At 43.4% G+C, this 15908-nt stretch overlaps 1 protein-coding gene across 13 annotated transcripts in view; it reads left to right on the forward strand.

Annotated features, from left to right (window-relative positions):
• Window positions 1–15908, forward strand: part of PTK2 (protein tyrosine kinase 2) — a 258682-nt gene that overhangs the window by 53163 nt on the left and 189611 nt on the right. For 2 of the 13 annotated variants that reach the window (XM_064587827.1, XM_064587819.1), the window contains exon 3: window positions 2662–2979. The exons of the other annotated variants lie outside the window; for them this stretch is intronic. In XM_064587827.1, coding sequence (XP_064443897.1) covers window positions 2880–2979 — 100 coding nt within the window. In that variant the 5' untranslated portion in view covers window positions 2662–2879. The remainder of the gene's footprint in view (window positions 1–2661; window positions 2980–15908) is intronic. 13 annotated transcript variants of the gene reach the window in all.

The raw sequence follows: 15908 nt of genomic DNA on the forward strand, positions 1-15908 counted from the left end.
GCTTTGAGGAAAGAGACAGATAGGAGTCCAGGATGACTGGATTGGAGTCCGAGCAAATCGTAGTATCTTTCTTGCAAGTTTTAATGAAGAGTTTACCTGTGAGGTAGGACTTCCCAGAGTTGCTTTCAACTCTACTGATATGCTGAAGAGTTTTTTGAAGAATCTGTGGAACTTCTTAAGGAATGACTGCCTTTATGTTAGTGTGTTGTAGAGTTTGTTATTCAGAGGGCATAAAGGGACTGCCCACTTTTTTCACTTACGCCACCATTAACATAGGCCTTTCCTGCTCTTTTCAAGACGTTACTGGATCGGGAATCTAGGAGCATAATTGGGGCTTTCCTTCCTATTGAGCGGGAAGAAAACAGGAGTGATGCTGTCACAGAGTGACTGGTCCTCGTGTAGTTTCTCAGCCCTTTGGCCGTAGGCCTGTGCCCCACCGCCTGAACCACACTCTCCTCTTCGCTGCACGCGGGAATGAACCGCTTGGTTGGGGTTGTGTCAGGAGTGAAGTACGATGGTTTTCTCTGGGAGAACGCCTAGCACAGTAGCTTCTCCTTTGTGTGGCCGAGCCCTGTCCTCCTCTGCCTGTCTGCTCTTCTCAGCAGCCCCAGTGCTTCTCAGCTCTTCCGGCTGGGCTCTGCTTGTTGGCCTGGAGGGGTCTTTGCTTCTTGGATCTTGTCATCTTTTGTACCCTCAGGACTTTGCACACGAGGAGGTGATATTTGGATCTTGAGATGAATGTGAATTAGCTTTGGTGGGGTGGGAGAGAAAGCTGCTCCCCACTGGTTACTTTGCAGTCAGAGACTTGGTTTCCCCTCTCCCACACCTGAAGAGCTCCCACGTCTGTCCTCTCGTCACCTCCTCTACTGCCATGGAGGCCCCAGCCGCCGCCGTCACTCGCTGGCACCAGCCTCTCTCTCCTGTGCAGGTGCTGCTTACAGCATTTAGTCAGTATGGCTCAAAAACCTTTTCTGGGTGTGTGCTTACGTGAAGACCTCTGGCCTCTTGGATGACAGGTGGGCTCAGTGAAACTGTGTCTCTTCCTAACTGACTCCATCTTTAACTCATCTTTAGAAGATGTGACAGCACTGATTTTGCTTAGAAGATGTGAAAATTGGGTGTGTAAAATACCGTTGGCAACTAGTAAAGGTAGCTTCTGTTTTTTAACTCTATAGAGTCATAAGTTCCAAGAGAGACTCAGAGTTTGCTTGTGTCGTTGGCATGTATATTATTTGATGGTTCAGATTAAATCCCAAGCCATTCTCAGGGGCCTGGGTCAGATACCAGACTTGCTCGTGGGGTGTACTTGGATTCCTCCTATGATGAGAGTAGGCCTTTGTGTCCCGAGTGTCCTCGGTAATGGTGATCTATCTGCTTGTTTCTTCGGTTTCCTTCCTAGCTTGCTCGCCTGTGTTTTTCTGGAGCCCCTTTTCTTCCCAGTGTTGCCTGGGGTCAGAGTTCACGCTGGTGAATGATGTGTTTTCACTGGGGGCATCTAAGAGGTTATTTGAGCTCTGACTGCTATTAGGAGGCTGAATGTAACTTCTGGAGACAAAGCCATCATCGAGAGTAGTGTGTCAGAAATGAAACTAGCTGTCTTGGGGCATTACTGGACACAGATAGGCCTCTTGTTCCCCTAGCCTTTGTCAGCTCTTGTTTTCACAAGTTGGTGAATTCATAAAGCCTCTGTCGTGTTCACAGTTAAGTAGAAGACTTGATTTTTTCTTCGTTAATGGGATTTGCTACAAACAGAATTACCCACGTAATAGGAGAGCTGAACTGTGTATGTCTTGCATATGTATCACGTGTGCTCAGACAACAGAGGCTGTAGGAGCCCAGTTTCTTACTGTCTTACTGCCAGAGTGGAGTGTGTTTAAATAGCTACATTTTAGAGACGACCGAGACTGTCTCTCAGTTTGAATGGAAAAAGTGTAAGTAGCTTTACATTTTTTGAAAAAAGTTACTAGTACAGATTGTTAAGAGTGTTTTTCTGTCCTCCTCCTTCAGGAATATGAGTTTAGTACTCACTCATGTTTTGAAATTAAGAAATCAGGTATCTTGGATTCCTCAACATTTCCTAAGCTAGTTTTAAAAGAATCTCATAACTTCAAATTCTTGTTTTTATGTGTTTTCTAAATACTTTTATAAATTTGCAAACATACTTCGAAACTATCAATCTGAAAAAAGTCTTTACCTTGGAAATACCTGGGTTCCTATAGACATAGTTCTTACAGATTTGCTTTTAATGTTGATCAAGGTTTTTCCCCCAGTATTACTCATTTTTCATCAAGGCAATTATCTTAAGTCTTAAGGTCAGAATTAGGCCGGTAAAAGGCCAAAGGCATGACTTTGAAAACAAAAATAGTTGGAGGAGCCATCTACAGACATGATCTGGGTCAGACTTGATTTGCAGCTTACTCAATTTTAGAATTGCCTGTTGGTTTTGTGAGCAGAGGTCTGCCAGATGAATTGAGCAGAAGGGTGGGATTAGCATATTAATCAGGTGCTGGCTACTGGCCTTCTTTTTCTCCTCCCTCTTTCCCCTCCCTCCCTCTCTCCTTCCCTGAATGAATCTAGGAACACAGGCCCGTGGGGGTCACATTACTAGCAGGTTTCATTCTGCTCAGGAGCTTAATCTAGCCAGGATGGTCTGTGTTTCAGATTGCGGACGCAGGAGAAGATTCTGTAACTGAGAGGCATTCTTCAAGCTGCTGGAAAATATTACAGAAGGAGCACCTCCCAAATTTTGCTTCAATTTCTGAGAAAAGGAGCACACAGGGGAAACTTAGTGTGGCTGTGGATCGAAGCGAACGCTGTGGGAGCGATGAACGGGGACTTGGTGCGCGGACGCCTGGTCTGATCTTGAGAGACCTGAGTTTATGTTGCTGGAACTGGCGGGCCAAGGGGCCCTGAGACCAGCAGGTGCCGTCTGTATGGAGAAGAGCGGCTGTAGTCCATTTCCAATGTGTTGGGCTAAAGGTATACGTAACTTAAAAATCTATTTGGTTTAAATTTTATTCAGATTCATGCATTTGCACTAAAAAGATGGATGAGAGTTTTTCAGACTTTAATTCAAATAGATTTACAATTAAATTTAAGGAAAAATGAAAATTGATGTGGTATAGTTTTGCAGCTCTTGGCATAAAACTATAGGTAGCTTTTAGAAAAGTAAATAAAAATATTTTTATGGAAGTGCATTTTAAGTAAGTTATCTTTTCTATTCTGTGTCTCTTAGAGTTTTATGTTTTATTTTGTGTGTTTTAATTAAGGCACCCATATCCGTTCTGTGATGTGGAAGTTTTTAAAGAATAAAGAGACTAATTTTAACTTAAATAGGACTGGAGGAAAAAAGAGCAGTGTGGTTTTTCTTATTTCAAAAATTGGTTTTCTTTACTCACTATAAAGATTGTGTATTTAATTTGAAACTCCCTATTATTGTAAGGTGGGCTTACCACTAAGGGTCAGTAATACTGTAAATAAACATTTTCCAGTTTAATGTTTTAGGGTTTTTATTTGTATAAAATTATAAATATAAAATATAGCATTTTCATTGTAACATTCAAGATAGTATTTGGGAAGCATGTTTAGAAGTTAAAAATGCCGTGTGATCCATGTATGAATAAGACCAAATAATTTATCTGCTTCTCTTAAAGTACCTAGTGAATATTACCTCTGGGGGGATGAAGTCCGTAATAAAGAATTTAATACATGTATTATTATTTTAAAGAGTATATTCAAGTATCATGTTAACCTACTCAGGAAAGACTTTTAAAAGGAAGAAACCTGTACTGGGTAAAGACCTGCAGTATTATAAGTAGACCTTCAGGCTGACTCAGTTTAGTGTTTAGCTTAAAACTTTTAAAGCCTCCAGGATGTTGAGGCGCTAGCACCAGACCACAGTTTCGCTGTTGGATCACTTCTCATTTAACAAATTGTCAGCATCATCTAGTAATTCTTGTCTAGGCTTTTAAGCATTTCTTCTCTCTTTCTTTCTTCCTTTCTTTCCTTTCTTTCCTTTCCTTCCTTCCTCCCTTTCTTTCTTTTTAGGTAATCTCTACACCCATCGTGGGGCTCGAACTCACAACCCCGAGATCAAGAGAGTCGCCGACTGAGCCAGCGCCCCTTTTAAACATTTCTAAAACATGTGATGTTAGAACTCTTTTAATGTGATGCTCTCTGAACAAAGCACCTGTCACTTTATTACCTAATTAGGTATTTAAAGTAAAGATTTTGCTGAGTTAAATTCAAACTGTTGAATTTTAAAGGGTGTTGGGTATGGGCACTTTTAAAAAAATGTAACTGAGGTGAGAACCTAAGGATTGCAAAGTATAATTGAGCATGACAAGTAACGAGTGCTCAGAGGCAGAGAGTTTTGTACTATATTTGTGAAGATTTTGGTCTCTCCCAGACTTGTTGGGACCCATATGCACAATACCACCTCCATAGTGTGACAGCCCTCTGTTAGCACTGATCCTTAGCAATAAGGCTCTGATTTCACTAAGTTGAGGCTGGATTCAAGTCTGTGAGTCCAGTAGCCAATGGGATATTAAATAATTGACTACTGGGTTTTTAAGAAATTCAAGGTGACTTTAGAAATATGAACTTCAGAAGAAGAGAGAGACTGAGGTGTTTTTGCTCATCCCAAAGCAGTTGATGGAAGCAACTTATTTTCCCATTACATTTGCTGACTGGCAGAGCAAGTGAGTAGAGGCCTTTTTAACTGAGATACCATTTGGATAGAGGTCAGGGTTGGGTAGGAGAGCAGAAAGAACCACCCGTGTGGAAGAGGGGAAGAGGTAGGGACAGCATCAGGCTTAGAATCGTTGTGTTTGCAGGGCTGGAGCAGGCCATTACCTCTGATGGATGGTCTTGCTTCTGGATCGTGCAAGAGGAGGTTTCTGACGACATAAGGAGGTTGTCACCCTGTCCCCTTCTCGGGGCTGAGTACACTGCCTCCCCAGGGGGACGCAGTGTGCCAGCTTCTCCGTGTACTTCTCTGTACCAGGACAGGAAGGCAGGAAACTTCAGGTTTTATTCTGGTCAGTTGTTGCTGTGTGATAAAGACAAAGATGTTGGTATATAGGAATTGGCTGAAATGGTTATTTTCAAGTATAAAAGTTACTACTTTTAGATAAAGACAAAATAAAATGCTCAAGTCCAAAGACTTTAAATCTCTATTTTCAGTTAGAAATTCGAAACCTCACATTTGATTTTATCAGTCACATTAACCTCAAAAACAGTGGTGTCCCAATTTAAGAAGACACAAAATACTTAGTAGAACAGGCTAAAAATAATGGAACAGAGCTATATTTGTATACTTTGAACTGAAACCTCTAAGGTATCCTTAAGACAATCTATGGCTGTCTCTATGATATAGCTTATTGTACCGCTGAGTGAGGTATAAGGAGACCATGTTAGATCGCTCCCACAGAAGATTGTTATTTTCACATATTTAAAAGGACTTTGTTATGTGTTCAACTGTATCATGATTTCCTAGGCTTAAAGGCAGCTTTAATTCAGAGTATGGAAGTAAAGGTAAATGTTCGCAGTGCTGTGTTTGGTTGCAGGGTTACTGAATGCAGAAAGCCCTGTTTGGAAAGTTCACTGATGATACTAGAATGCACTTTAGTTGTTTTCTCTCTCTGAGACTGGGAAGGATTAAAGAGGTGTCAGGGCTGTGCTTACTAGGGATAAGTGTGTGGGTCAGTTTTTTTCTAGATCTTTCAGTAGCACATTGAGATTGAGTATACCAATAATCGTGGACTTGTGTGATTCTGGGTCCTGTGGTTGAAGTCATGCTTTTTCTATATCAATATTTTAAACTCCCGCTCTCCCTGCCACCACCTAGATGGTTCTAAGTGCAGCCCATCTTCACTTCTGTGTCTCAGACTTAAGTGGTCAACCGCCTCTTGATACCTACATTTGTATTTTTCATAAACATCTGATACTTACCTGCCAGAGAGGAGCCTCTTAACTGTTGTCCCTGAAGTCTGTCCCTCCCCCAGTCCTCCCTGTCTTAGTAAGGGCGCTGGACCCCCACGCACGTAGCCGCTCCTGCTGCAGACCCAGGATGCCTCTCTGACACTTCCTGCTGCGTGGAAGGATTCCCTCTGTCTCCAGCACAGTCTGGGCTTCCTCCCCCCTCGCCCTCTCTGCGGCATCCACTCTGCGCCGCGCGACCTTCCTCTCTCTCTGGGCTGCGGGCGTTGCTTCCCCTTGGGTCTTCCCGTTTCCTCACACGTTCGTCCTTCTTCACGCAGCTGCCGGAGTGAGTTTGTAAAAACACAAAGGCAACGTTACTCTCCTTCCTAAAACTCCCCGGTGGCCTCTTACTGGGTAAAATCGCAACTCCGTCTCGGGGCCTCCGAGGCCTCACCTGATGCGGCCCTGTCTTCTGGTCCTGCGCAGCACCTACCGCCATTGACCGCCCTTGCTTTCTGTCTCTTCGCTGGGCAGTAAACTCAGCACCGTCGGGGACAGTGTCAGGTGTTCTTCTGCGTGACAAGGTATTGGCGCAAATGGATATTACCTTAACAAATGAGTAAATTATGCGCTTAGCTAATCCGCACACCCTAAGAACAGTTGGGCGAGAGTTGTAGACTGGGGCTTGAGTCTCTCCAGCAGCACACACACCGCGTCCTAGCGCTCTCAACAGATGGGCCTCGGTTGGCCTCCCAGGGCCTGATCGCTTCCCTGGGAAATATGTCTGTGGGCCTCTGCCACCCCTCTGGGGCTGTGGCCGTCCCGTCTGCCAGCTTGAGTTGCTAATTGACCGTGGGGAAGACACATTAAAACTACATTTATATGTAAGTGTGTGCATTTATTTTATAATTGTATTTATGTACACAATCTAGACATCTATACCTTTACAGTACAAGGTGTTAAACAATTTCCAGAAGAGTGACTTAAGTTTTCCAGCATGAGGGAGCCGCTCGTGGTGCCTGGCACACAGTAGGCCCGCAGTAAGAATGCTGAGCTGAGCTCCCGCCTGCCCCCTGCGTGGGGGCTTCCTCCTCTCCACCGGCCTCTCCCTCGGCTCCGCCTCTGATAGACTCCAGCCACCACCGCCGGTGGTTCGTTTTCTGACAGGACCCCTTATGCTTTTGCTCCTGCTTCTGCTTGGAACATTCATTCTTTTTAAATGGGAAAGCTTCAGGATTCTGCCCTAGAGCATGGCCCTGTGTGTGTGTGTATTTGTCTGTCTCTCTCCCTCTCTCTCTCGTCTGGACCACAGGGCTGGGCTCTGGCTTTGTGTGTCAGCTCTGCACCCACAGGCATAGCTTGTAACTCATTCAACTTTCCTCCTTTGCTGGTCTCACGTTCCTTGGTTGCCCACTTCTTGTGGGCCAGGTCCAAATGTTACTGCTTTTAGAATCCGTATTGTCTGAATCCGTATTATCAGCACTCAGTGATTGTTGAGTGAAAAAAACCCCGGATTGTTGAAATCTGGGGCATTTTTCTAAAGGAGCTGCTGTCTCATGCCAGTGGAGAGGGTGGGGAGGGTCTTCCATGCTGTAGGAATTCTGGGGGCAAAGGCACTGAGAAGTGTTTGTGGAATGTTTAGGGAAACATGGGCTTTCCTGCTGATTATAGTTGGAGGCTGTGTTAAGGTTCGTGGAGAGAGGTAAGTAGGGAAGGCTTGCTCCTCCACCCACTGTCTCTGAGGGGTAAGGGCAGGGCTCTTGTAAGCCTTTACCCTGCCCCTAAAGATGCATGTTCCCCTGGTGTGCTTCCAGCCTTTTTGTCTTATCCCTGCCCACCGACTTGGCACGGTTGTCTCTTTCCCTGGGAAGCTCGCCCACCACTTGGCTTTGCACACCTTGTCTGCCTCCGCCCCCCGCTGCCTGGTGACCAGTGCCTTTCCCCTCTACCTGGGGGCCCCCTGGAAACCACCAAGCCATTCTAGCTTAGATTCCTAGTACGGGCTCCTTTCCTTGGTTAAACCGAATTGTTGGTTAAGTGTCCGTGAAATGTGTTTGCACGCCCAGCATGTAGTAGGTGTACAGAAGAGATGAGTTCTTGATAAACAGGCCTTTCTGGTGCTGCAGAGAGGCAGGGGAAGGGGGGGCGGGTAGGGGACTGAACACACAGTGAAGGTTGAAGAACAGCAGCAGGCAGTGCTTGAACAGAGACAAGGAACACAGCCTGGCCAGTGTGTTCTCCGTGAAGGGCTCCCCTTTGCTTCTGATGTCTTAACTGAGAGAGTACAGTGAGCCTCCTTTCAGCTCATTAATTAATTAATATTCATTAATAATAGTGAATATCGGGGCGCCTGGGTGGCTCAGTCGGTTAAGCGACTGCCTTCGGCTCAGGTCATGATCCTGGAGTCCCGGGATCGAGTCCCACATCAGGCTCCCTGCTCGGCAGGGCGTCTGCTTCTCCCTCTGACCCTCCTCCCTCTCATGTTCTCTGTCTCTCATTCTCTGTCTCAAATAAATAAATAAAATCTTTAAAAAAATAATAATAGTTATTAATAATAATATTATTAACATCAACTCCCTTGTGCACAAAGATAATATGGTGGGTATTATAATTACTGTGTTTCTCAGATTGTTTCACTCTCCTCATTGTGTTTGGAGAAGAGGCTGCTAGTTTCCCCGTATTCTCTTCATGTGCAGTTTTAGAGTTTTTCATTTCATGTAGGACCTTCTCAGCGAGCCCTGGGAGATGTTTGGGCCAGCTGATGTTTCATCACAGGCTTCCGTCTGCCTGTCCTGTCCCCCACTCCCGGTCTCCTGGTTGAGCAGTAGTTATATGAACCCATGCAGTGTGTCCCCCCTGACTACCCTTCTGCCAGCACCACTGTCCCCATCTGTCCCCGGTGCCCGCTCTGGGGTCTACTTGTTTGCTGTCCTGTGGTGAAATGCGTGCCCTGCCCCCCCCACCCCCCCGCCTTCCCGGCAAGGAACCAGTCAGTCCTCCTTATTGCTGCACTCCTAGGGCCTCACACCTGCTAGACTCCTGTAGTGAGCAGATGAGTGGGTTGATGAATTCAGTCACTTTGTCTGCCTGTAGCCACAGAGATTCAAATCACTGGAGGCAGATGAGAAGGGTCATGGAGGTTTTTGTGAAAATTAAAAAACTTCTTTCTAGTGCCCAAATGGTTAGTGACACTGAGTTTTTAAAGTAGTGTTCATAAATCTTTCATTTCAAATTCATCTGTGATTGTTCAGACTATTAGGAATTTATTGTAAATTTAACTGTTTTCTGTATTTCATAACTTACCAGTTTTCCGTTAAAGAGAAAAATCCAATTTTGACAGGCGGGGATACTCACCACTATACTAACGAGGACCGGCTCTAAAATCCAATTTTGAAACAGTTACCACTGTGTATTTTTGTTTTGCCTTTGAGTAATACTGGTATAAATGATACAGTGTTATCGACTGTAGCTCACAGAACTGAGGTTTATGAGGTTTATATATTATCTTCTTTAACTTCTTCAGACAATACACATCTGTATCTTTATACCTTTCTTCCTGAAAAGTTGTAGAAAATGAGTCCTATTGTGAGTGTCCTATAGGAGTTGGATGTTGAAAACCAAGCAGTAGTGGTAAGTTTTTCTTTGAGTGGAAAGACCAGTGCGTCGTTGGCTTCTTTCCTGTGCTCTGATGCTCCGATGTGGGCTTCCGTGTTGCGCACTCTGCACAGTCTTCAGTTGAGTCTTGTGGGCCGTCGGGGGGCGCGGTGGTGCTTTGCCAGTGACAGCCGCTTCTGGAGCTGACAGACTTTTGCTTCTCTTCTGTTTCGACTGGGGCCCTGTCGAATCTGTGCATCAATTTGGGAGAACTGACCTGTGAACAATCTTGAGACTTCTGGTCGACCTGTCTAGTTCGCTAGGTCTGTGATCTCCCTTAGTTGCATGCGGTAGATCTTAGTGTGGAGGGCTTCATGCTTTTCTGATGCTATTGTAAAGGACAGTTTTTTGACTTGTAGGTTTAATTGTCCAATTCTTGGCTTAGCATGTAGAAGTAGATCATCTTGTTAGTTTATCTTGTGGCCTTACTATAAATTCACTTATTAGTTCTGGTGGTTTACTTGAGCAAGTAGAAAATCCAAAGAAATTTATAATCATGTAATCTGAAAATAACTCTTACTCTGCAATCTTTATGTCTTTTATTTCTCTGTCTTGCCTTGACTAGCACCTTCATTACAGTGTTCTTGTCATGTGCTGACCTCAGGGAGCAAGTTTTCAGTGTTAAGCAGGGTTTAGTTCTAGTTTTGTCTTTGTTTTTGTGGATGTCCTCTGTCAAATGTAAAAATTTTCCTTGTAACTCCTGGTTTTCTGAGAGGTGTTTTTGTTTTTGTTTTTAATCATGAGAGGGTGTTGAATTTTGTCAAGTGCTTTTTCTGTCTCTATTGAATTAATTGTGGAAATTTTCTGTTTTTTAAAATAACGGGTGAATTACGTTTTGATTGTTGAATCAACCTTGTATTTCTGAGGTAAATCCCACTTGATCATGATGTATTATCCTATTTATATATTGTTAGATCAATATGCAATATTTTGTTTAGGAAATCTGTGTCTATTTACACGGGGGGTATCAATCTGTAATTTTTTTTCTTGTGACCTTTTTGTGGCGCTTTCTTTTCAGGTACTGCCATTCTCATAAAACAAGCTGGGAGGTGTCCCCTTATGTTTCCATTTGCATGACCAGTGTATGTAAAATTAGGAGACACTAATCTCCAGTGGCAGTACTGGGAGTCCTAGTCCCATTAGATGGCGAGGTACTAGTCACAAAGGGCTAGAAAGCAGCCACAGGAGTGGGTTCTGTCTTGTGTAGTTGTATTCCAAGGATGGGGATGCATACACACATGTATGTGTGTGATTATGTAAAGAGCCACGGAGCTCTGCACTCAGGATTTGTACATCTCACACGTTAGGCTTCAGTCCAGAACTTGCAGGATTGGACCGTGTGTGCAGCCCCCATGCAGCCCTGGAGGCCTGGCGTCGTGCTCAGTTTGGAAAGGGAAGATCAGATACCTCAACATAGTACCTTAAGCCAGGTTCCAAAAACCCTCAAGCCCAGGGAAAAGACTCTCTATATAAAATCTGAAATATGAGATTTAAAATGCTTAAAATATTGTTTTATGATGACCAGACAGTATGGTTAACAGTTGTTTATGTTATGTTATGATTACAGTTGTAGGTGGAAAATGTGCATGCTGTTCCCTAATATTACATGTATAATAAAGTGGTACAGCATTAAAGGAATCGGTTAGAAAAAATGCAGACAAAACCTTCAACAAAAAAGAAGAACTGTTTTCCTAGAACCAGGGAGCAAGGGGAAGAATTGAGGCTTGAATGTTGAGGAGGGGGCCGAGAGTGGCTGGAGCAGAGGGTTTTGGTGAAGGAGGGCAGCTCCCTGCAGAGTCGGACTGGAACAAGCTCCGGAGAGGCCCAGTCCTTTTGTGTGGCTCTGCCGCCCGGAAGGTCTGATGAGGCTCTGTTGCAGGCTGACGCTCTGGGTGGAGACATTTCAGGCTGGAGCTGGGTTTACGGCCCCCCTGCTTATACGCCCAGCGTCTTTGTGTGGCACTCTTAGAGGTGTCAGGGTGCTGGCGGAGACAGAGCTCCGCAGCAGTCCCTTCCCTAATCGCCGACACCTTGCTTTCCAGACTCTGTAGGTGGTTTTAGTGACCTCCAGATTTTATTTGGATTGCAGCTTGAGACTTGGTCACACATAGTTGTGTTTAATGTTATGTATTGAGTTTAGGGGACGTGAATATAAAGTTTCCTTATATTTACGTTGGCCAGAAAAATGTTGTTTTGAAAGATATGTGTAGCCTGTCTTATAGTAAAAACAGACAGACAAAAACCAAGGAAAAAACCTAGGACCTTGTTAACCAGGGTGAGGCCAGTATGTTGTATTTCCCCCAAGACCTGTTTTGTCAGCCTTCTTAAATTTTTTTAAGAGAAACAAAATACTGCTAGAATATCATATACTAACACTACTTTTTTACTGTGAAAATCTTACCGTGTTGTAAAGTTGACAGAATCATTGAGAAGATAATACCAGACTGTTGGGTATTCTGTTTGTTTTAACTTTTATGTAAGATCGTGATGGAATGGTGTACTGCTGGTATATTTTCAGTTTAGAAAAAGGCATACTGTCTTTTTATAGGGCAAGGTTTAGGGGAAAATTCTATGGAACACTTGTGCTTCGTTTGGTCATTGGATTTAATTACACATTTCAAACATACCAGATGTTATCAAAGTAGGAATGATAGTCTGTTGTTTCCTTTTTTGACAAGGATTCATAAAGCTTTGAAGTGTAACAGGAAAGATGCTTTTTAGGGCTGTGATGGGACTTTTGAAGTATTAGTTAAATGGTGGGGGGTCTTATAGGATTTCCATTTTGAGAACAATCTCAGCATTTCCCTTTCATCAGCCTAGAGAAGTCAGGTTATCCCTCCTAACTACTGCTGCCACGGATAGGATGCTGACTTTGTCTCTAATATATCTTGCTAATAACCACTCTACGTTTATTATATTAACTAGCATGGTAGGTATTACTACTTGAGCTCTACGGACGAGGAGCCTCAAATAATTTAAGAGTCATATTGTTGGGAGCGGGGGAGCCAGGCACAGTCTTTAACGTTAGTAAGCAATGTGCTCTGCTTCTCAGTCAGGATCTTGCTCGGAAGTCACTGCCTGTGCAACCTTCGCCGAGACTTGCCTTTTCTGTAGAATGTCCAGGCTTCTTCAGTTATAGGCTCAGGGATTAGATTGGGCTCATTCTTTTAAAGGTTTATTTGTGTGATTTAGGTGAAATTTTAGCTGTCCTATAATCTCTAGGGTGTCTTGCCCATAGAAAGTAAATGAATGGCTCAAGGTAGAGATACTTTAGTCTTGATAATCTAAGGGATGTGCCCAACCAGTGAAAGTCTTCAAAGCCATAACAGTTGAAGTGCTGTTGTAATAAATTATTTACCCCATTGTGGGTTGTTAACAGTTTTACTATGGAAATTGCATTCTTGCACTCAAAATTGGGGATTAAGTGAAGTTAGCCATGCTTTCTTTCTCTTTGGCTCCCAGAATCCTGTCAGGAGGCTTTTACCCGATCCTGGCAGGAGATGGAAACATTCTTTTCTAAGGAGACTGGTCCAAGAGAAAAGGCAGACTCTAAACGTTCTGGGATCTCTAGCCAAGCCCCTTATTCTCTGCTCAGTGCATAGATCGTTGGGGTCACCCACACGTACAGGTTTCCTCGACAAGTAGGTATTTAAAGACAGCCTCGGGGCGCCTGGGTGGCTCAGTTGGTTAAGTGTCTGCCTTCAGCTCAGGTCATGATCCCAGGATCCTGGGATCCAGCCCCACATCGAGCTCCCTGCTCGGCGGGAAGCCTGCTTCTCGCTCTCCCACTCCTCCTGCTTGTGTTCCTGCTCTCGCTGTGTCTCTGTCAGATAAATAAATAAAATCTTTAAAAAAAAAAAAAAAAAAGACAGCCTCTGCAGCAAAGCAAAAATAAACAAAGTGGGACAACATCAAACTAAAAATTTCTACACAACAAAGGAAACCCATCAACAAAAGGGCAAAAGAAGGGCAACCTGCAGAGTGGGAGAAAATATTTGTAAATCATATATCTGATAAAGGACTAATATTTAAAATACTAGTTATTAATATTAGTTATTACTCATACAACTCAATACCAAAAAAAATGTTTAAAAAAAATGGGCAGAGGATCTGAATAGACATTTCTCCAAAGAAGACATCCAGAGGGCCAGCAGATACATGAAAATATGCTCAGCATCACTCATCATCAGGGAAATGCAAATCAAAACCACCGTGAGATATCACCTCATGCCTGTCAGAATGGCTGTTATCAAAAAGACCAATAATAAGTGTTGCTGAGGATGTGGAGAAAAAGGAACCCTCGTGCCCTGTTGTGGGAGTGCAAACTGGTGCAGCCACTGTGGAAGGTAGTGTGGAGGATCCTCAAGAAATTAAAAGTAGAATTAACCATATGATCCAGCAGTTTCACTATGAGGTATTTATCCAAAGAAAGTGAAAATACTAATTTGAAAAGATATATGTGGACTGCAGCATTATTGCCAATAGTCAAGACATGGAAACAACCTGAGTGTCCATGAATGAATGAATAGATGGAGAAGATTGTGTGTGCTTGTGTGTGCCTTCATACACACCCATATAAATACGTACAATGGAGTATTGTTCGGCCATTAAAATGAAATCTTGCCATTTGCAAGAACATGGGATGGATTGTGAGGGCATTATGCTACATGAAATAAGACTAGTCTTTCAGAGAAAGACAAAACTGTATGACCTCACTAATGTGTGGAACCTAAAAAACAAAACAAATGAACAAACAAAACAAAACTAGATACAGAGAAAAGAACGCTGGTTGCTAGAGGGGGATTTGGGGGTGGGCGAAATGGGTGAGGGGGGTCAAGAGGTACAAAATTCCAGTTGTAAATAAGTTGTGGGGGCTATAATGTACAGCATGGTGACTGTAGCTAATAATATTGTAGTGTATACCTGAAAGATGCCGAGAGAGTAAACCCTAAAAGTTCTCATCACAAGAAAAAGAATTCTTTTTTTTTGTGATTTTGTATGGTGACAGTTGGTAACTAGACTCATTATGGTGATCATTTCATAGTGTATACAAATATCAAATCATTATGTGGTACACCTAATACTAATATGTTATATGCCAATTATATTTCAGTAAAAAAATAAAGACAGCCTTTGCTTTTGAAATGTGAAGACAAAACAGAGAGAAAACAGTCTTGAGCAACAAAGAGGAAACCGCAAGCAGAAGGAAGCTCAAAGAAGATAAAAAATTTAAATCTTAGATCTCCAGAAAGCTAAGGGAAGATACTGCATCCATGAAAGACCAACAGAATCCTTTTTTCTTCTTTTAAGATTGATTTATTTATTTGAGGGGTGGGGGCAAAGGGAGAGAGAGTCCTAAGCAGACTCCACTGCTGGGCACAGAGCCTGACGTGGGGCTCGATCTGACGACTCTGAGATCACAACCTGAGATAAAACCAGGAGTCGATGCTTTAACCAACTATGCCTCCCAGGCACCCCTAGAATTATTTTTAAAAGTACATTCAAAGAAGAGGAAAATTAAAAGTACCAAGGCAGACATAAACTCAGTAAGAGCAGTGGGAAATAATGTGAAAGATATGTCTCAGAACACATGTAGGAAAGAAAAATGGAGGGAGAAAAGAAAGTAGGATGATGAATTCAGAAGGTCCAACATCCAAATAATAAGAGTTGCAGAAAGAGACAAAAGGATTAAATCATCAAAGACCTGATACAAGAACATTTTCTGGAAGCAAAGGATAAGGGTTTCCGGATTGCAGGTTCCTGGATACTGAAGGCCCGTGGCTGCTGCTGGGGCCTCTCCTCCTCCGCCCTTCCTGTGGAGAGACCGCCTCCCTGCAGCCTTGTGGCACTTGTGTAGCTGTGATGTTCTAACTGTGGAAGGGGTGAGGTCTCTTCCTTTATAACTTTTCCTGCTATTGCCATTTTTTAATAGTACTTATTACAGTTGTAATTAAATAATCACATGTGTGTATCTCTCTTGACTAGGCTGAAAACTCTGCAGGGTAGGATTATATATATATATATATATATCTCCACACATCCGTTACAGTGCCTAGCCTAGTATTTGGTGAAGTAAGTAGTTTTTGACATAATTAATCTAAGGGTGGTGTGGCACGTTCATTTGCTTGTGGGGGACAGGCATGAATGGATGACTCCAGGAAGCGTCGTGGCCGTGGAAGAGCGTGTGGTAGTAATACCAAATCCAGCTGGCCCTTGGCCCAGGACAGCGGGGCGTGGTAACAGCAAATGATGGGTGAGTACCTGCTGCCACTCCACTGTGTTGCCTGACAGGAGTGAGGTCTGCCAGTGACAGCGTTTTCAAGAGAGGATGG

The sequence above is a fragment of the Mirounga angustirostris genome, unplaced genomic scaffold (assembly GCF_029215605.1).
Source record: "Mirounga angustirostris isolate CCGP_5_RB_7025 unplaced genomic scaffold, mMirAng1.0.hap1 SCAF_4, whole genome shotgun sequence".
Lineage (NCBI taxonomy): Eukaryota > Metazoa > Chordata > Mammalia > Carnivora > Phocidae > Mirounga > Mirounga angustirostris.